This window comes from Leopardus geoffroyi, chromosome D1 (assembly GCF_018350155.1).
Source record: "Leopardus geoffroyi isolate Oge1 chromosome D1, O.geoffroyi_Oge1_pat1.0, whole genome shotgun sequence".
NCBI classification, from domain to species: domain Eukaryota; kingdom Metazoa; phylum Chordata; class Mammalia; order Carnivora; family Felidae; genus Leopardus; species Leopardus geoffroyi.
The window spans coordinates 38,601,624-38,621,777 of record NC_059329.1 but is presented as its reverse complement, the minus strand read 5'-3'; the positions used below and the strand labels follow the sequence as shown (position 1 = coordinate 38,621,777).

The window sequence follows — 20,154 nt, the reverse complement described above, 5'->3', positions numbered from 1 at the left end:
GATCGTGAGCTGAGCGGAAATCAGACGCTCAGCTGAATGAGCCACCCAGGTGCCCCTCACAAATGACATTTAAAAAGGTAACAGGATTTATATATTTTGCACAACTTAACGCTATTGCAATATTCCATTAATACAATATCAAGTGATAATTTAATAAGAACTGTCACCAGAAATCTTTGGGTCAGGAATTCTGGGAAAAAACGACTTACTGTTGTGATGTCTTTCCGAACGCATGTCTCAATAATTGAGCAGAAACAAACCTACGCAAGAATGCTACTCCAATAAAAATGTAAATACATAAAAGCAAATAATCAGGGATCAGTTTTGCCAATTTTATTGAACCAATAAAATTCCTACTAATAACAATGAAATAAATTTCTGCAAGTATAAATGTGATACAGTTTAACAAAACCCATTGTTCTGTACCTATAAATAGATTTTCAAAATGTCATAAAAAGTGCAGTTATGAATTGTTAACATGTTAATACACAGTTCCTTTATTTCAAATGTGTTTGTCTTGACTCACTAACAGTTCCTTCTGCATCTGTTCAAATAATATTACCCATCCCTCCAAAAAAAAAAAAAAAAGCCATTAAAGCACTAGAATATTACACATAAACTGATCCATTCAGGTCAGCTTTAGTCAGAATTGTAAAATCAGCAACATAAGAAAAATAAAACCTACTTATACATACAAAAAGCTTTCATGGGTTCTATAATCTCCTTAACTGCTGACTCTGTGGAGGGCATAATAGTTGAAAAGGCTTATATGGTTAACTACCTTAGACTACTACATCTAGAGCAGGGTCTGGTTTGCCAGAACAAGTTTAAAGTGGCTGTTTATCAAGTTTGCTATCTTCAGAATTGAAACTATAAATATAAGACCGCCATTGGACGCTGAAAACTGCGTGAATCCTAAATTGCATCAATGATCTATTTGATAAAAGCTTATTCTAATTGAAAACCTTATATAGTAAGAGACTGATATATATAGCAGTCTTAAAGATCATGTCATCTGCCTCACATTAGTCCAAAGTCACGTGCTTCGTAAAAAAAAAAAAAAATTACAGTAACAAAGCACAGGACTACAAAGGCAAAACATCACAGCTTCTGATTACACTGAATAAAAAGTACCAAGGAACGCAAAAGATAATTCTGTATTAATACTGATGAATTAAAGAACTATAATAGACGTTTCACAGCATGCTACATATATCGCTCACAACTTAAGGATAAAATGATGTCTAAAATTGAAAGTCAAGAAGTTGGCAATCTGATTTCATGTGCAATTCAGCTACAAAGTCTTAATATATACATTCATTATGTAGCTGCCCTGCAGAATCAGGATTTAAAAAAAAAAAAAAAAAGATTTCAAGTTCAAATCCTATTTCATAAGCTAAAGGATACATCCAGTTCTTCCATGACCAGGAAAGTTATTTTCAGGTTCGAAGGAGCTAATCCAAGAAGCAAGGCCATGTTCCGAGTTGACCTGACAAGGTTCTTTTTAACCTTGCTCAAACTGTGCATGTGGATGGGACTATTCTATTAGCATGGAGATGATGCCGAACTGGCTTGATTTGCTTCCTGTGTCTGTCTTATTTTGAGTTGAAAAGAGTACATATGAAGAGAAAGAGGAAGGGAAAAATCGTATTTTCTTTCCAGAGAAGATATGCGGATGCAAAGAAAATATGTGCACGAGATAGAGAGTTTGGATCACTTGCCTTGATGAACAAGGGTACCAGTGAACTCTTACCTTTTATTTTAGAGAACCAGTGAAATTCAGAAAGGAGAAAATACTCTCTCAATGTTACAAAGGAAATGACTTGGCTACCCAACTGATAGGTTTCCTTCATCCTACCTTTGGGTCCTTCCTTATAAGATTTGGAAGTCAGTGGAAAATCTGTAAAGACTGATTAAGAAAGATATCTGCTAAATGTCATAGTGCATACACTTAGCTAATCAGAATTCATGAACAATACTTTAGCATTACATACCAGAGATTCTCTCTCCCTTTGATAATCTTTCTGTGGAAATTATACATTCATTTCTAAGAGGTTAAGCTGAGGGGTGCAAGAAAATAGACTGTTTTAGCAAAATTTATATACCAAAAATTATATTTATCGTACTTAGACTCACTAATGTTTGATGTTGTCCTATAAGCTAGAAGTAAAATGGGGTGTTTGTTCTAAAGGCTATTTCATAGTATGCATATCGTTACCTCAAAGATTTCCACAAGCACTGAAAAAAATCAGATATTCTTTCTTCCCCCACCCCTGTATTTTTTCTTTGTTAGTTCTGTACTTCATGGTGGTGCAGCCAGAATTAATTTAAGCTAGAATGAACCCTTCACGACATACGATTTTGCGAGAACCATCCCTTCGGTCTCCATTATTAAGTGTCACTTCTCAATGAGGCATCGATTCACTCCTGGGAACCTTAAAGGCATCTATGAGACTCTGCCGTCAGGTTGGGTTGTTCACGAATGGAACGTAAAGCATTCAAATGCCACCACAGATTGTATTAATCTACACTTCCAAACAGGGTGGTTCATCACCGGGTCAGCCAGCCATCTGTAGATGAACATGCCCCGTGTTAGAAACCGGACAGAGTCGTCAGCCATGAACAGGGTGCACACTGGCTGGAGAGGAAGAACTGTGTTGTTGCTTCTTCTGTACACTGTTCCTTAAGGACAGTCTGGATATACCCGAACTGCAGCCAGGGGAATAAAGACTACAAAGTCAGTGCATTCCCTTTTCACCCCATAGTACTTTTCTCCCCCGTGGAGAACACAAGGTAGGAATGGGGGCTAGAAGCCTAGTCTAATCCAGGAAAGCTTGTTCAAAAACCCTTGTGTACCCAATTGTGTGGTATTTTATCTATGTTATATATCAAATGGGCTTCTGTGATCCAATGGGACCACCTCAACACTCTTTATCATACGTCCTTCTCTTAGAAGCGTGTTTCAAGGCCCAAGTAACGACACCCATGGATATGCCAGAAATTGCCTGTTTCCCCGAGGGGTTACACATCAGTCTGGATTGCTAGAGAATTGTTCATTTACATTCAAATAACTTGGACTAACACCAGTATTTATTACCTAATATAGATCCAGGTTAGGGTGGTAACTCAATCAATCACTTTACAGGCCTGCTAAATGCTAAATTCTGCATGGTAGAAATAGTTCCATTTCTGTATCGTGTATAAATATAAAGACTTCTACTTTGATAGAAGGCAAAAATCTTCTAAGATTTATTAAAATATGGAAGTAGCATTACTGAACAACAGAGAGTGAATCCATGAAAAGGTTGGATACTCTGAATTTATAGGCTCTTTGGGGATGAGGTAGAGGCAGCCGGGAAAGGGTATTCGAGTATGGGATGGACAGGATTACACTCGGTGCTGCATAATATCTGCTAGGGTGTCTATGGAGAAGGTTAGCCGACATGTCGCTGGATGACTGGGGGATGTAGAGGAGCGGGGACAAAGTCCTATTCTTAACGGGTGGAGAAAAAGGAACTCAGAAAAGGAAATGCTGGTGACTATCAGCAGGTGGCTGGTGATGTTTGGTTTGGATTGTGAAGAGGCCTTCAGACCAAGATGGGCTGAGGGAAGGGGAAGATGGCGAGCATGTGGAGGTTGAGGCACTTGGGGGGAAGAAAGCAGGCAGGAAAGGGTGGACTGAATGCAGATAGGAACTCCCACATGGGAATGTTCCTTAATATCAGGCGCACGATGCTGAGGATGGCCACACCGGAACGTTCCACACGTTCACTGAAAACCTTCTCCTTCCTCACAGGGCTCTGCCTCCACCTCTAGGATCCGTTTCACCCCAGCGATGTTTGTTCTACTTCTCACCTGAGCAGACACTACTAACTAAGCCAAATCAGCGTGGACGTAGGCTCCACACACAGGGGGGCGTTGCAGTTCTGTGGACTGAGAGGGATACATTCATGTTACAGTACTGCTCTGAGGAAAGACGACGTCATTTGATTCTCTGTCTCCGGAGGGATACGATAGGGAAACAGATTAAAATGACGGCCACCGAGAATAGGTTCTGATTATACAAATTAGGTGACTTAACACTCGATCCGAACTGTGGGGCCCCGTGTCTTTCAGGGTGCTGTTGCATTATACTACTAAGAAAATTTCATATACTATTTATACAACGTTACTGTTGCATACTTTTTACTCCATGCAAGACCGTCTATTTGCATAAAAGAAGAAAAAGTCCATTAGGTAAAGAGAAGAGTTTAAGGTCTTGCTTTCCAGAGGGATGATTTAGAATTGTCTTCAAAACACAACACAAAACAAAAACCTCATTTTACTATCACAGTGCAAATCATTCTTATAACATGCACTGAAATTAATTTTTGTCCCCGATGAACCGGATTTACGAGTTTAAAAGAATCTTACCTTCACACATGCATGCACTCTGCACTAAAGTGGTGAACTATTCTTAAGTATAGATCTTTGATTGTTTGCTGATCATTTTATTTTGCTGCGGCCTAAGAATCTAGGATTTTGGATTAAAAAAAACAAAACAAAACTCTGTAAGGTGGAAAAGGAAAAAGCTGCTGTAGAATAATGTGATGTAGTTTTTAGAAGAATTTAAAATCCTTAGGGGACTTCCTAACAATTAACATAGGGGCTCTGGTTCAAATATGATTTTAATATAAAGCTTCCACTGAGTTTTCTGTTTGAAAACAGCCCTGTGTTGCTCTGCCATTGTTTGGGTTTAAAGCCATCACTAAAGGCCAAGGCCATGGCCCGGATCCCACATTAGCCATCTTTTATTGTAAAAGTACCCCGGATGGGACACAGATTCTTCCTGAGACTGAGACAACATACTTGGTTCAAAAAGGTAAAGAAGGTAATGAGTGGTCTCATCTCAGCAAGCCTCGTTTCCTCTGATTATCAAGGATCCGTCTGAGGAGACCGAAGCTGAAGGATCCAGGGGGCCAGCTGCCTGGCCAACCCCACAGTCAAGGGATCGGTTTACAGATCAGATTGACGTTCAGGTGGGAGAGTCTTTATTTAGGTATTTCCTAAGGTGATCTGAGAAATTAAGAATTACAAGGGAAGCCAGGAAGTAAATAGACATCAACCAGGCAGATTATCAGTGGCTTGTTAGACTAATTTCAACGTAATAAGCAACGAAGTTAGAGAGTTCACAGTCACATGTGCTGTTTTTCCAAGTACACTTGCACATTTAAGTTTGGCACAATGTGAGCCCCAAGGTGGAGGTTAGCGTATCGTATAATCGTATCGTTACACTAATTGAACCAGATATCTCTTTGAAAAATATCACATTTTAATATAAAAAGCTATACTATAAATTACTACATAGTAAATTCAATACTCTGAAAAAATACCACCCTGGAAAACCGCATCAGAATTTCAAGTCTGCATGAGAGAAAGTTCACAGCAACCTTGCTGTAAAATGGTACTCATGTTGTGCGTGCTGCGTCTCAGCAGGTGCCCCAGCACCTTCGGAAGTCAATTTTTCTAGGCTGGGTCACTGAGGTTCATAAATACATTGTTTTGTTTTTGTTTATAGTTCCAAGTCAATTTACGTTCCTGATTACTGATGAGTAGAGCAATGCTGAGCTAAAAAGAAACTCCGCTAGAAAAGAGATCTAGTAAAGGCACTAATATTTCCAAAACCCAAACTCCAACTACTTCCATTTCTGGGGTAAAAAAAAAAAAAAAAAAAGACAAAAACTAAGTGGCCATTTTCGTTACTTACACCTTGTTTCCCCTTTTGGTCTAAAGCTCATAATGGTTTTTCTGTGAGAATTTCTCCTTCTTTTCCATTTTATAAAGATCCTTTTTTATCCTGTAATACAGGTCACCTGCACAATAATACAGGGTTATTAACTGAAAGGATAGTAGTTAAAAAACAAAATAAAAAAACGTCAAGAGTAAAAGATATCCTCAACTCGAAAGTTCTAAGGTCAGGGACGTCAACTATGCATTGATGTTATCGTCCGTGTTTTATCATTTTCCTAAATACTTTTCCTTGCAGTTAACAGACATTTCTACATGATGTGATGCCGAATGAAGTCAACATATGGCATATGCAATAAACAGAAGAGATCTGGCATGAATTCTCTGAATGATATCTTTAAATAAACCACCCTGTCTTAAAAAATATTAGTAATTTTTTCCTCACGTGGAAGATTTCAAATGAGATCCTGGAATCTAAAAATGCAGAACCACCTTGTGTTAGTAGGTTTACAGTCATCTTGCTATTTTCTTATCTGGGACAAACTCTATAAAAGAAAGCAACCTAATGTATTGTACCAGAAAAGGATAGTGAACGGAAGGGGAAAATGACTTAACAAAACCCAAGATTCTTTCATGAGAGAAAAAGTCCTATACAACAAATAAGTCAGTCTTCGACGAAATCTTTGTGGGAACTCTAATGGAGAATTTTGACTCTATTATTTACCATGAGAAAATGGAGTTGTTTTTAAAAAATTAGCAGATTTGTGAAAATTCAAGTCACCCTTAGTTAACCAAAAAGTGTTTAAGCAGTGTGGTCGTGTCCTACTGGATAGTTGTAAGCATCTCTTAGGCACTTCACTGGTTCATTAACACAATACAAATTAAAGCTAGAAACACATAATGTTGTGCTCTGTAAGGATAGTCTAATCAGGCAACACAAACCGATGCAAAAATGTGACTTTTTGGATGCTTCTTCCTCCCCTAAGACTTGATAGCTTTTTTAAACCAGTTGTCCAAAGAGATTTTTTTTTTTTTTTCTGGGGAAGGGGGTGCTTTGGCATTAGGAAAACAATATTGTTCAACCCCAGTAAGGCAAAAGCCTTGTGCAATAAAGAAATTTGAACAAAATTTCTTTATGGCTCTGTTTACAAGGACACTTCTGCAATGACATAATGGGGGGAAAGTTCAGCTGAGTATTTTTTTCCCGACATATTGCACTTTTTTTGTTGTTGTTGTTGCTGTTCAATCACATTAATGCATAGAAACACAATTGTTACCTCTGAATATTCAACTCCTCAGCCTATTAGAAGAAAAATCATGGGAAAGAAGTTCTAAAAGCTACCAGGAAAAAATACAAGTATATTAACCTTCCTCTGCTTACTGCGATATAGAAAACGCTATGAGAAAACAAAAACGTGCAAAGAAACTTTTTTGGTCAGTCTTGTGTGGGTACAGGCTTGCGTGTGCCAACTGAATGAGCGGTGAGCAGCTCTGTGAGCGCTGATGACTTACATGACTGAGGAGGACTGTTAGTGATAGAAAGGATTGTGCATAATTCTGCTTTTAATATATACATCTGATATGGAAAACGGAAACTTCTGTTTCAGAAGAGAAAGAAAAGAGCTGAATTTGGCATTTCAGTAGCATGCTATAGAATTCATCATGATTAATTTCACATTAAATTATGGACAATGGCTGTATCACATTTCACGTTATCGCCAATAGCAGTAAAAAAAAAAAAAAAAAAAAACCCAAAAAACAAAAACAAACAAACAAACAAAAACCACAAACAGTGCCTGACAAATAATCTCCTGGGGACACAGATATGTGTCCTGTGAGCAGCTTAGTTCAACAGCGCATGCTTCTCCTCCACCAGATTTAGGACACAACGTTAAAAGTTTAGAATGGCCAGAAGAGGTCATTCTTTGCTGAATTCCAATATCTGAAAAACAATCACTTGAGCAGATTGTAAGCGCTTTTCCTTATTCCAAAAAAAAAAAAAAAAAAATAATAATAATAAAAAAAAAGAAAGAAGGAAATAAAAGAATACACATACATACAAACCCAAAAGCGCTGAAGTTAAGCATTAATAAACCAGGTTCGTGATTTATGATCAGTATCCAAAACTCCAACTATAAAACAATGCAAAGTAGTGCTCCTCAGTATTATTTTTGCAATTGTTAGTAATGTTAAGCATCAAGAAAAATAAAACACATCATTGCACATTACAGCCGCCAAAGAGAACGGCTAAACTTTGACACTAGAGAATTGAATAACTTTTGATGCCCATCACAAACAGCTTCTGATGTATGTTCTTGTGTGAAAAGGTCTTTACACACATACGACGTTTTCGCTGGGTGATGCTTCAGGTCAAATGCCGAGTTATGGCACGAAGGGCATAAAGAAGTTCAGCTTGCATCCGTGCTTCCATTAAAAGCAAATTTACGTGAACCTACAAACGACAACGTTAGCAACTTAGTGACCATTACAAACAACTGGAAAAACTTCCTTTTTTTTTTTTTTTTTAACAGACATTCACAAGGGTTTGTCCTGTGTACACAGACCCACGTACAAACACACATGCCTCGGCATATCTACGCGTGTAAATGATGGAACGCTCATAACAAAACCGTGTCTATAAAAGAGAAAGGGATCTTGTGAGTGGCAAAAATGACCTCTAAAAGTCTTGAAAGTACCAAGCATTATGTCAGAATGTACACGATGTGTATAAAGCCAATCAATCTTCTGGATTACGAAATCACATATTTTTCAATTTTTTAATAAATTGCAATTTCTCTTCTTCCAGTTGTATGTGGCTAAAAATCAGCTCTACATTTCTCAGAGCCTATGTTCAGTCCGCGGAAAGCTTTTAAGAACATTTCTTCCTGTATACTTGGAAAGGTACGGAAGCGAAAACCTGAAGCTTACAGCAGTTTGCAATTACTGTCTGGTCCTTGTTAGATATGTGTACCTTCCCTGGAGTCTTTCGGATACAAGCCCCTAAGTGTTGGGGGAGACACACATTAGCTGATAGATTAAAATTAATACCAAATGCATTTTTCAAAATAGACTACAAAGAAATGTGTTTTGATATTGCATTTATTTTGATAATGTTCTACGGGTTAGGGATAGTCTCTTGACGAATAAAGGGAATTTCTAGATACAACCCAGTAAAGTAATGCAAACATATAAATAGGGCATAAAGATCTGTCAAGAAGAGATGCAGGCAGTAAAATGGGTTATTTATCGTATGTGTGACTGGCCCAAAGACTTCATAAAATCCATTAGGTATGGAGGCCATAACATTTTCTGTCAAGGCCACAGAGTTAATTAGTGAATATTAGGACCCTAAGTGGATTTTCTTACTCTCAAAAGCTGGGAACCTGTGGTGTAAATGGAAGATTCTTGGACTTACAAGGTCAAAACGATCTAGGATTTAAGGCCAGTTCTTCTACTACAACGTTGGTAAAGATCCTTAACATTTATTAGATCTTACATAATGATTCCTATGTATTTCATCCAAAGAAATATTCTTTTTTTTTTTTTTATTTTTTTTTAACGCTTATTTATTATTGAGAGACAGAGCACGAGCAGGGGAGGGGCAGAGAGAGAGGGAGACACAGAATCTGAAGCAGGTTCCAGGCTCTGAGCTGGAGCACAGAGAGTCTAACATGGGGCTCGAACTTGTATTAACACTTCCACGTGCAATTTTTCACAGTCCTTCCTAATGATAGTGGACACGTGTCTAAGGCACACAGAACGTGCAGTCATGCAACGCACCTTTTCTGAGTGCTTGAACTGACGCCAGTAACTATCATACATGCGCTTGGTAGTTCTCTCAGGATAGCAGGTCACTGTCTTTATGTAAACCTTCAGGCTTCGTTCAAGTAGTTGATTAACTTCTCCGTAATCATAGTCATCATACCTACGAGCAGGAGGACAACAGTTTTATAATGACAAAATCAAACTTCTGGTTTCTCGATTTGCCTCAAGAGAGGTTTATGGTCTAGCGGTTAAATGCCAACAGCTCATCAACTAACTGTTCTAACAGATATTCACTGAGTGCCTCTTATGTGCCGTGCGCTTTGCGTGTCCTCTTCTAGATACTGGTGATACACTGATGAACAGACTGAACAAAAAAATCCTTGGTCTCATGGAACTGAAATCCTATTGGAGAGAAAAGAGGGGAAAAAAAAAAGACAAGCACATAATATGTCAGGTGGTGCTAACCGCTTCGGAGAGAAAAGGAAATTGGAGCCTATGGTAGGAGGAGCTGCTGATTTTAGGTAGGGTGGCTGACATCTGAGCAAAGGCTAGGAGGAACAGGGCACATGTAAAGCCCCAAGGCAGGAGCCAGGGTTCCAAGGCGGAGGGAGTTAATCCACTGTGTCAGATGCCGCCGGCTGATCGGATCAGATAGGAGCTGAGCACCCAGCACTGGGAGCAGCCGTCCAGAGATCACCGGGAACCTCACCAAAAGTGGTTTCTCTGGTATAGTACCTTAGTGCATTCAACAGGGAATGGGGGATGAGAAGATGGTGACAGATGTGCGGCGCCTGGGAGCAGGAAAAGGATGCAGCAGCCAGAAGGAAAAGTAGGATGAAGAAAGGATTTTGTTTTTAAAGATCAGAGAAGGAACAGCATTGTTTACATACTAACGGGAACGATCCAATAAACAGGGTAAAGTTGATTTTGCAGGAGAGAGAAGGAAGAATTTTTACTTTTTTTTTTTTGTTTGTTTTAATGTTTACTTGTTTCTGAGAGAGAGAGAGAGACAGAGTGTGAGCGGGGGAGCAGAGAGAGAGGGAGACACAGAATCCGAAGCAGGCTCCAGGCTCCGAGCTGTCAGCACAGAGCCCAACGTAGGGCTTGAACCCACGAACCGCGAGATCATGACCTGAGCTGAAGTCAGACGCTCAACTGTCTGAGCCACCCAGGCACCCTGAAGTTTTACTTTTAATTACAGTTGACAACCAACTGTATTGGTTATAGGTGTATGACACAGTGATTCAACATTAATGTATTTTACAAAATGCTCACCACAAATGTAGTTACCATCTGCTACCATACAAAGTTATTACAATCTTACTGACTGGATTCCTTGTGCTGAACATTACATCATCATGACTTACTTATTTTATAACTTTAAGTTTTACCTCTTGATTCCCTTCACCAATTCTGGCCTTCCCTCCACACACACACACACACACACACACCCGCCCCCCTCCCACCATCAGTTTGTTCTCTTTAACTGTCCGTTTCTGTTTCTTTGCTTTGTTTTTTAGATTCCACATATAAGTGAAATCATATGGTATTTGTCTCTCTCTGACTTATTTCACTTAGCATCATACCCTCTAAGTCTATCCCTGTTGTCACAAATGGCAAGATCTGATTATTTTTTATGGCTGAGTAATATTCCATTGTATGTATATACCACATCTCCTTTATCCTAGAATAGGGATCCTAAATGAGAGGAGATGAGATTTTGTGCCCAAGTGCACAGGGGGACAGTTCATCCATAATACGAGGGAGGAGACAGCAGAGTAAAGGGACACAGAGGCAGACAGGAGGGTAAAGGCAATAGTGGGAGGTTGTGGGATTTCTCTTCTATGTTTTCAGTTCATTTTTAACCCCAAAATATGCTTAGTTAAACATAAGTATTCAAAGATTTTTATCTGAGCTTTTTTGGGTAGTATCCAACAGGTAAATATAATCACCATAACATATGTTATTTAGTGTCTTGAATACAATTTATCATAATTGAATTAAATTGTTAGTATTTATTTTTCTTAATTAGGTAGATAGAATGTGTGTGTTTCAAAATGTGATGGTTCTGTGATAATTTATTGTCTGGACTGGTAAATGAGCAAAGAGCACAGTTATTATTTACCATCACAATAGTGTCTTCTAGGTGGAATGCTTTACTCTTAGATGTTTCAGGAAAATTTCTGTAAATTAAAACTACAGAAGATACTTTGCTCAACAAATTGCATTCTAATTCCATTCCATAAAGGTTTTCTGATACTATATCAGAAAGGATACAGTAGAGTCAAGTTGAATGTATTCATGACGGCGAATCTTCTCTTTTTGCAAATCTATCTCCATAAACGCCTTCAAAACCCAGCTCAAAAAGGCACATTCTCCCAAAAAAGCTTTCCTGATTAGACCATTCAATCTCATTCGCTCATGTACTCACTGTTCTCTCAATGCCAATTTTCTAAAGTTAGAGGCCATTAATTTATATTGACTGTGGTTTCATTTCAGTGTTCTCCGATGATCTTTATCAGGACACAATCTATCCTACTTTTATTTAGACCCTAATTACTATTCTTTTAAAAATAAACAAACAAACCAACATTTATGACAGTGAGCTAAAGGGACATAATAGATGGTTTTTTAACTCCCTGATTCTTACAGGAAGGATTCTTAAAATGAGTCTGAGCCCATCCTATCCCCCGATGATTACTGATTTTTTTCCCGCCTCAATAAATTCTTATTATTGTATTTACAGGTACATGCTAAGATTCCCCACAGTTAAACAAAGAAAAATGTTCTTCTCTAAAATGGAAGGAATTTTTAAAAATCAGAAGTCCACAGGTAATATTCTCTCCCTAGTACTATATAGCGTCGAAGAAGACAGAAGCGAGGCTCAGGCCAGAATTTTCATTTAGAAATGTTCCAAACTGTCTTGACAACGAACATACCTGATTCCAAACATACAGTGAACATAGTTGAATAAAGCTCTGCGCAGCATGGTGGTGTCAACGTCCTCGTGGGTGGCCATAGTGTTATAGGTGAGATTGTAGACCATGCGAAACTTCTCATCAAGAAGGTGTCCAATGTCAGAATAAAGTCTGTTCACCAGGGAGAACCCATGATTTTCCCAGGTATAGTCCTAAAAGGAGAAGTTGTATCCAGTTGCAAAATGGTCACTCTCCATTTACACGGTCTATTTTTATTAAATATAATTACTGAAGCAAGTACGTGAACGTATTTCAACTCTAACTCTAAGTTGATAGCTTTACGAAGAACCTTTCACGTCGGTCTGTAGACGAGAGTGCCTCCTCAGTGGGGACCACGGTTTGACATGTTGGGATGAACTCTGGCCACCTCCTGTAGTCAGGTAGGATGCAAACGACACCCTTATCTGGAAGAACACTTTCCAGAATGCTGGAATATTCCTACGTGACCAAAGCTGCTCAGTGACACAGTCAGCAGATCACGTGGACAAGTGCCAAGGAGTCTGTCTTAATTCAAACTTACACTCTTGTTAGGAGCCATATCGCTATGGTGGCTCCGTTTTGTAGGGGTGGGAGTAGGGTGGTGCTTGAGCCCAGAGCTACCGGTGGGTGATCTTATTACCAAATGCCATTTTATTATAAATGGAACTTTAATCGCTTGATTTCCTCCCTGCTCCTCTCCAAGAAAAAAAAAAATGGTATGAACATTATACAATTACCATGTAATAATGCAAGTAACTGAATAAGACAGATTCCTTTTGCTTTCTTAGAGGGGGAAACATAGAAATAATAAAATAATAAGCTGTCTACTGGGAGATCACATTAGACTAGGCTAAAAACAAGGTTACGTAAAAGGATTTACGGACTCTATCAAAATGACCATTAATTTCTTTAGAAGTCAATGGATTTACATTTCAACATTTCACAGTTAGAGGACAGTATTTATTCTCTAGTTCCTCTGAATGAAAGGCATCTTCTACCTGAGCTCGGAATGTTGGCAAATGCTCTTCTCCTCGTCTGGCAAAGTCCTCATACCCAAAACCAGGGTCTTCAATGTATCGGGAGACATCAGATGTTATAATCATGTCATCTTCAAAATCTAAGGGCAACAATGAACATTCCAGTATAAAGGAAACTGTACACAGATCAATGCAACTGTTCCATTTCCCTCCACTTTTTAGCTTTTCCATGGATTTCTGAAGTGACAATATTGACTTTACGGCTTAAGTTTTGAATACAATTTCATTACCAAAACAGAGGCAATCAGCATGTTAAGTGTAGTTGTCTGGGCGAGAAAATGACTACACTGAAATATCTAAGCAGCAGTGGCAAAGGATCAATACACTGGTTTTACTAGCGCATCTAAACGGAGTATAAAGCTTAAACGTTATTTGAACTCAACGCGGGATGAGGAGGGAAAGAGAGGAGGTGAAGGGAAAAGACCACTTCAGTGGAGCTTAAAGTTAAGGTAGATTTTGTTAAAATTTGATGGTGTTTCATCTGGATGTGTTCGTGGTAAAAAATTAGTGCAGTGTAGTTCATGATTAGCTCACCAGCCGGCATTTATGGAGAGGGCCTGGGAAGGGAACTCAGCAGGGAGGAAAGTGGCCTTTTTGGGTACCACTGTTATAATTCTTAGTTGACTTGGGTGCTAAAATAGGAAGATTCAGTTTGGGAAAATTCACTGAGTTTTACACCTAACGTATGTGTGCTTTCCTGTGCATGTGGAGATAAAAAAAAGCTTGCATGCATCATAGGAAGTAAACAATGTGTTGATGAGATTGTGATTAAAATATTATAAACGTGGCATTCAGGAAGATAGACTACAAGAATCTTTAAGACAGCTGGCTTCTGCATACTTGATAAGAGTAAAAATCTACCACTGAAAAATTTTATTTCATTTTTTAAAGTTTATTTATTTTGAGACAGAGAGACAGAGAGAGAGAGAGAGAGAAGCAAGAGAGAATCCCAAGCAAGCTCCACACCATGAGCATGGAGCCTGATGTGGGGCTCGAACTCACAAACCAGGAGATCATGACCTGAGCCGAAGTCAAGAGTTAGATGCCCAACCAACCGAGTGCTACCCAGGAGCCCACCACTGAAAAATTTTAAATGCTCAGTGCATGTTCATTTGGTGTAAAAACAATTCTCTTCTAACTCACTTTTTTTTTTTAGGTTAGTCTGTCTTCATACTTTTTTCCGATTTCAACCACTGAAAGGGAATGAGCTACCTTTATTTACTACCTTCTACTCTAGAAAGTGAACATGTCTTTTCAAAATAAGAGAAAAAATACTCCTTCCATGCAAAGACCAATGTTTTCTTATTAAGTTATTTTAATCAGTATCAAATAAATCTAATACTTAATAAGTAACTAATAAACAAATATTAAATAGCTCCTAAAACAATTTGATGGCATAAAAAAACTAATTCTTAACCAGACAGTCTTGAGAAGCTTAAATAAACAAGGGCAATTATAGTAATGCATCCAGAAGATGTGGTCAATTAGTACTGCCTTCATTATCTTTAGTCTCTGTTCTTTTGTGAAAATCCTAGCAATAATTATTCTTTCCTTACAAGCTTTAACCTTTCCTTAGGTCACTGCCATGGCCTAATGGGTGCTTGATAATGTCAGGAGAGATCAAGCATCCAGGCTACCCAACTTTGGAAATATTAAAATTCTTACCTAACTTCTTTATTATACCAAATGAGAAGAGACTGGCATTTGTTGAGGACTTACTATATACAAGGTACTATGCTATGTACTTAGTATCTGGGTTTTTTTTTGTTTGTTTGTTTCATTAATGCAAAAAGAAGTACCTCCTTAAGAAAAAAGTAAACTAAGTGTCAGTTACACCACTGTCAGTAAGAAATACCATGCGGATTCATTTAGGAGGATGTGGAAAACTTGGAAACCCTGGACTACGTAATCTGATCTGAAGCTTTCAAGTGACTTTCCGTTTTCTAAAACAAAATCTCAGACTTATCCCTCGCCCAACCCACAACCACTGCACTGTCTCCTCCTGTTGCACAACTCTCTTCGGGTAAATGGAAACACTTTGAAAGTGGCATTTTCGATCCTTTATCTCTTAACATTTACGATTGACGTTAGGCTTTCCTTAAGTCAGTCCATCACAGACTAATCAATAGAAACGAGGCAAAAAATTAAAAATTTGCAGCGATCACTTGCAGTGCTAGGAAAACGAGAAGTTTTGTGGGTTGTGAAGTAAAATCAAACCAAGAACAGTGAGTGATAACTAAAGTGTGTAAAACAGTTTCTCTCCTGACGTGATCCTTCCACCCACACTGCACAACCAGTTGGGTTTCATTTGGCAAATACCGATACCAAAGTTGACCATTACACAACTGGTTCATTTGATGGTGATGTTAGTTTTTGTTTTGCTCATACGCATTTTCAAAGTTGTCGTATGCCTTTCAACGTTTTTAAATAAACAATGAGTAACTAAACAAATAAGATAGAATTTATCCTACGAATAATATTCCTTTATTCATTTTAAAATTGGGAGTTAGGGTGCCAGGGTGGCTCAGTCAGTTAAGCATCTGACTCTTGACTTCAGCTCAGGTCATGATCTCACGGTTCGTGGGTTCAAGCCCTGCATCAGGCTCTGCATTGACAGTGCGAAGCCCGCTTGGAGTTCTCTCTCTCTCTCTGCGTCTCTCCCTCTCTGCCCTTCCCCTACTTGCTCTCTCTCTTTCTCTCTCACTCTCACTCTCAAAATAAATAAACTTAAAACAATAAAAAATTTAAAAAAATAAATAAAATTAAGAGTCAATCAAAACCTGTTTGCCGATTTCATCCACGGAAAGAAATGTACAAAGGTCTCTCAAACTACAAACGCTTTTTCTCTAAATTTATTTTGAGAAGTTAAAATTAGTACTCTGATCAACAAATCTAAAACTCCAATTTTAACTCTATCTAAAACAAATATTTCAGTCTAGACTCAAAGGAAATAGTATGTTGCACACAGGCTGGATTCATCTGCCCCTAACAGAACACAGAAAACAATCTATTACAGTAGTGGGATGGCTTTCTAACTTGAGAAACAAAAAAAGAATAAAAGCTAGTTAACTCGGTTACCAAGCTATAGAATACCACCTCTGTAGAACATTTTAAACATTTTCTTCAAAAGGCTTGAAAAGCTATTCTTAGAATCTCCACATGGAATCTGGAATGCTTTATCACACTGGTCAAACCAAGAAATTCATTACAGAAAAAATATAAATTTCTATTTCCATTTTACAACATGGTTAAGGTTATAAAAATGACTCCATAAGCCATTGTACAGAGCCCTTTTGCTGTTACCTTTGTGGGACTAGCAAATGTGGTATTGGGAATGGTTAAGAGTAAACAACAAAATGATTTCTTTCCCTGAATGATTTACAAATGATACAGCCTCTCTTGTCAAAACTAGAACATAATTTCTGGCTAGGATTTAAGACTTGCTAGTAAAAATTCACTGCAGAAGGCAGAAGTCCCTGCTCAAGGGTCCAAGAAGGCAGAGGCTGGGGTCCAGAATGTATTTTCAATATTAAAAACAAAACCGTGGGGCGCCTGGGTGGCTCAGTCGGTTAAGCGTCCGACGTCGGCTCAGGTCATGATCTCACGGTCCGTGAGTTCAAGCCCCGCGTCGGGCTCTGTGCTGATAGCTCAGAGCCTGGAGCCTGCTTCAGATTCTGTGTTTCCCTCTCTCTCTGACCCTCTCCCATTCATGCTCTGTCTCTCTCTGTCTCAAAAATAAATAAACATTAAAAAAAAAAATTAAAAAAAAAATAAAAACAAAACCAACTAAAAGAAATAAAATATTTTTATCCTTCAAGCTCTAGTGATGTTAGAGAAGCTCTTAAAAGTTAATGTCTGGGGGCCCATGGGTGGCTCAGTTGGTTAGGCAACCGACTTCGGCTCAGGTCATGATCTCACAGTTCGTGAGTTCGAGCCCTGCATCGGGCTCTGTGCTGACAGCTCAGAGCCTGGAGCCTACTTCAGATTCTGTGGCTCCCCTCTCTCTACCCCTCCCCTGCTCACGCTCTGTATCTCCCTGTCTCTCAATAATAAATAAACGTTAAAAAATTAAAAAAAAAAAGTTAATGTCTGAAAGCAAATAGATATTACTAACCTTAATAAAAATGTTTACATTTTAAAATATTGGTTTACCTAGAAGGTTCACCCTAAGTTTATAATTTTCCTTTGTCCCATGTATTCTCTCTGGATGGTTTTTATAAATAACTCTTTTGATTTTAACTCCCAATTACATGCCTATAACTTCCAAAATTTCATCCTGAGTTTAAAACCCTCTCCTGGGGGCACCTGGGTGGCTCAGTCGGTTAAGCATCTGACTCTTGATTTCTGCTCAGGTCATGATCTCATGGTTTGTGGGTTCGAGCCCTGCCTTAGGCTCTGTGCTGACAGTGGGAGCCTGCTTGGGATTCTCTCTCTATCTCTCCCCCACTTGTGTGCACGCACACGCTCTATCAAAATAAATAAACTTAAAAAATTAAAAAAACAAACACACAAATCAAACCCTTTCCTGACCCTCAGACTATCTGTGAGCCCCTTCCTACTCAGGTGTGGTTTGCAGACTGGCAGCACTGACAGGACTTGGGGGAATTTTAGAAATGTGGCCTCTCAGGTCCTAGCCCAGACTCACTGAATCAAAATCGGCATTTCAACAAGATTCCCCCAGGGACTCACATGCAGTGAAAGTCTGAGAAGCAGTGTACTAGACATCTCCAGACCCCTTAGCTCAAAATGTCCCAAATATGGCAGACTGCATGCTCCTGAAGGTTAGAAAGGTCATCACGATAAGGCCTCTGTTTACCTACCCGGCTTATGTGATGACATTACCTACATCATCACCTCTGCCCTAACAACACGGAACCACTTGTTCCTGTGCCCGGCATCCTGTTTCCTTATCATCATGCCTTGGCTCAGTTGACTGTTTGCCACCAACCCCCTTGCACTCAAGTCTCTTAGAGCCAAATGGCTGGAGGAAGTCTTGTAGGGCCCCTTCTGTGCATGTTCCTCTCCCACCAACAGTGGATTCAGGGCCCTCTTCTAGGCTCCTATACTGTTCACATTCTGCTACATATTGAAATTGTTTCTCTCCCATCAGCACTGGGAGCTCCCAAAGGGTAGGAGTTGTGTCCTATTTAGCCTGAAAGCCTTAGCTCCCACTACAGTGCCAAGACCATCTAGGGAACTCAAGGCATGTTTGTAGAATGGATATTAAGCTAATACCTAAAACACCATGTTTCTTTACTTGGGATTTCCTGCCGCTTAGAAGCTCTGAGAAACTAGAACTTAATATACTCGATTTGGTGGATAAAATCTATCATAAAAAAAATCGTCAGGGGAGATGATAAAAGGGGTTTTTGTTCTTTCTGGCAAAACTTCTGAGAACTACTGGTCAGTGCTATGTTTAACAAGCAAGTTATGTTTAACAAACAAGTTATGGCCAAATCAGTTACCCTTGGAATTTATGAGACTGGGCTTAAGACTAAAAATTTTTTAAATCAATGGAACTCTATTTTTAAAACGTGATGTAGATTGATGACTTTGAAGGGTTTCGGCTTTCTACCGAGTCAATGCTATTTTAATAACATTTGCTATGTGGTATTCAACATCTTTTTTAGTCATAACTGAAAAGTCTCCTAATTCAATGTCTCTGAGAGTATTAGAAAAAAAAGTACATTTTTAAGACTAGAGCAAAGAAGCCTAGCTTTTAATACAGAATGAATTCCTCCTTTTAAAAGAGAATGAATTCCTCCAAATCCCATATAAGAAAATGACCTAAATAATACATTTTTATTAAATTCTGAAGATTTCTCCAAAGAAATCTTGCAAACGCAAGTACAATGTAATTTTAGAACTAATGTGGAAAAGTAACAGTGCGAGAACAATCCTCCCACATGCTCCCCACGCGCACACAAAAAAGGCAGAGATGTATAATAAGAATGTTATCTATTGAAACAGGATTTCACTTATCACTTGAAAACATCACAAAAGCAGAATGAATCAGGTATCTCTTAACTTTCTAAGCAACTGTTCTGCTTTGAATAACATTTTCTGCAGGACAGAGCGCGTCCTGAGAAGCTGGAAGTTCCTGTCAGCTGGACCTGGGGTGCATTGAAAGATGCACGAACCTAACGGGAGAGCACCAGCATTCAGGCAAGGTGGAGGAGGAGGCCTAAATAAGAGGAACGTGGTGGTCGCAGAGTCGCTTCTACATGTCTATATGAAAAATACCGAAGGTGGTCTGTCAGGGATACAGCAAGTCAAGGGCAAAGACAGTGGGGGCTTGGGCAGAAGCACACCTGAATGAGGAAATGAATGAAAAGTATCTCCAGAGACCACAAAAAGACTTTCTTTCTTCTCCTTCTCAAAGCGAGTGGTCATTTCTTCCTGAGATGCCTCTTCATCTTCCCTTTCTTCATGAAGCCTTTTCATTCTTTCCATTAAGGCCTCTAGCTCGCTTAGAGAATCTACAATCTGGAGCCAGGAAAGATCATGTTGGGTGTTATTAAGAATTATTCTAGTACATGTCTCTGTCTCCCAATGTCACCTTATTATGTACAGTGGCACGGGCACAGTTTAGGCGGGTTTTAACTCCAAAGGGAATCAAATGACAGATTTTAGACATTTTCAGAAGTATGATGTTTCTGCTTCAGTTG

General features: G+C 38.9%; 1 protein-coding gene across 1 annotated transcript in view; it reads right to left on the bottom strand.

Moving 5' to 3' along the window:
* Positions 1-318: 318 nt before the first annotated feature.
* Positions 319-20,154, bottom strand: part of SESN3 (sestrin 3) — a 72,670-nt gene continuing 52,834 nt past the window's right edge. The window contains exons 6-10 of the mRNA XM_045483566.1: positions 19,798-19,972; positions 13,448-13,566; positions 12,432-12,622; positions 9,508-9,652; positions 319-8,179 (exon numbers count right to left, since the gene is read on the bottom strand). Of these exons, the coding sequence (XP_045339522.1) occupies positions 8,093-8,179; positions 9,508-9,652; positions 12,432-12,622; positions 13,448-13,566; positions 19,798-19,972 (717 nt within the window). The 3' untranslated portion in view covers positions 319-8,092. The remainder of the gene's footprint in view (positions 8,180-9,507; positions 9,653-12,431; positions 12,623-13,447; positions 13,567-19,797; positions 19,973-20,154) is intronic.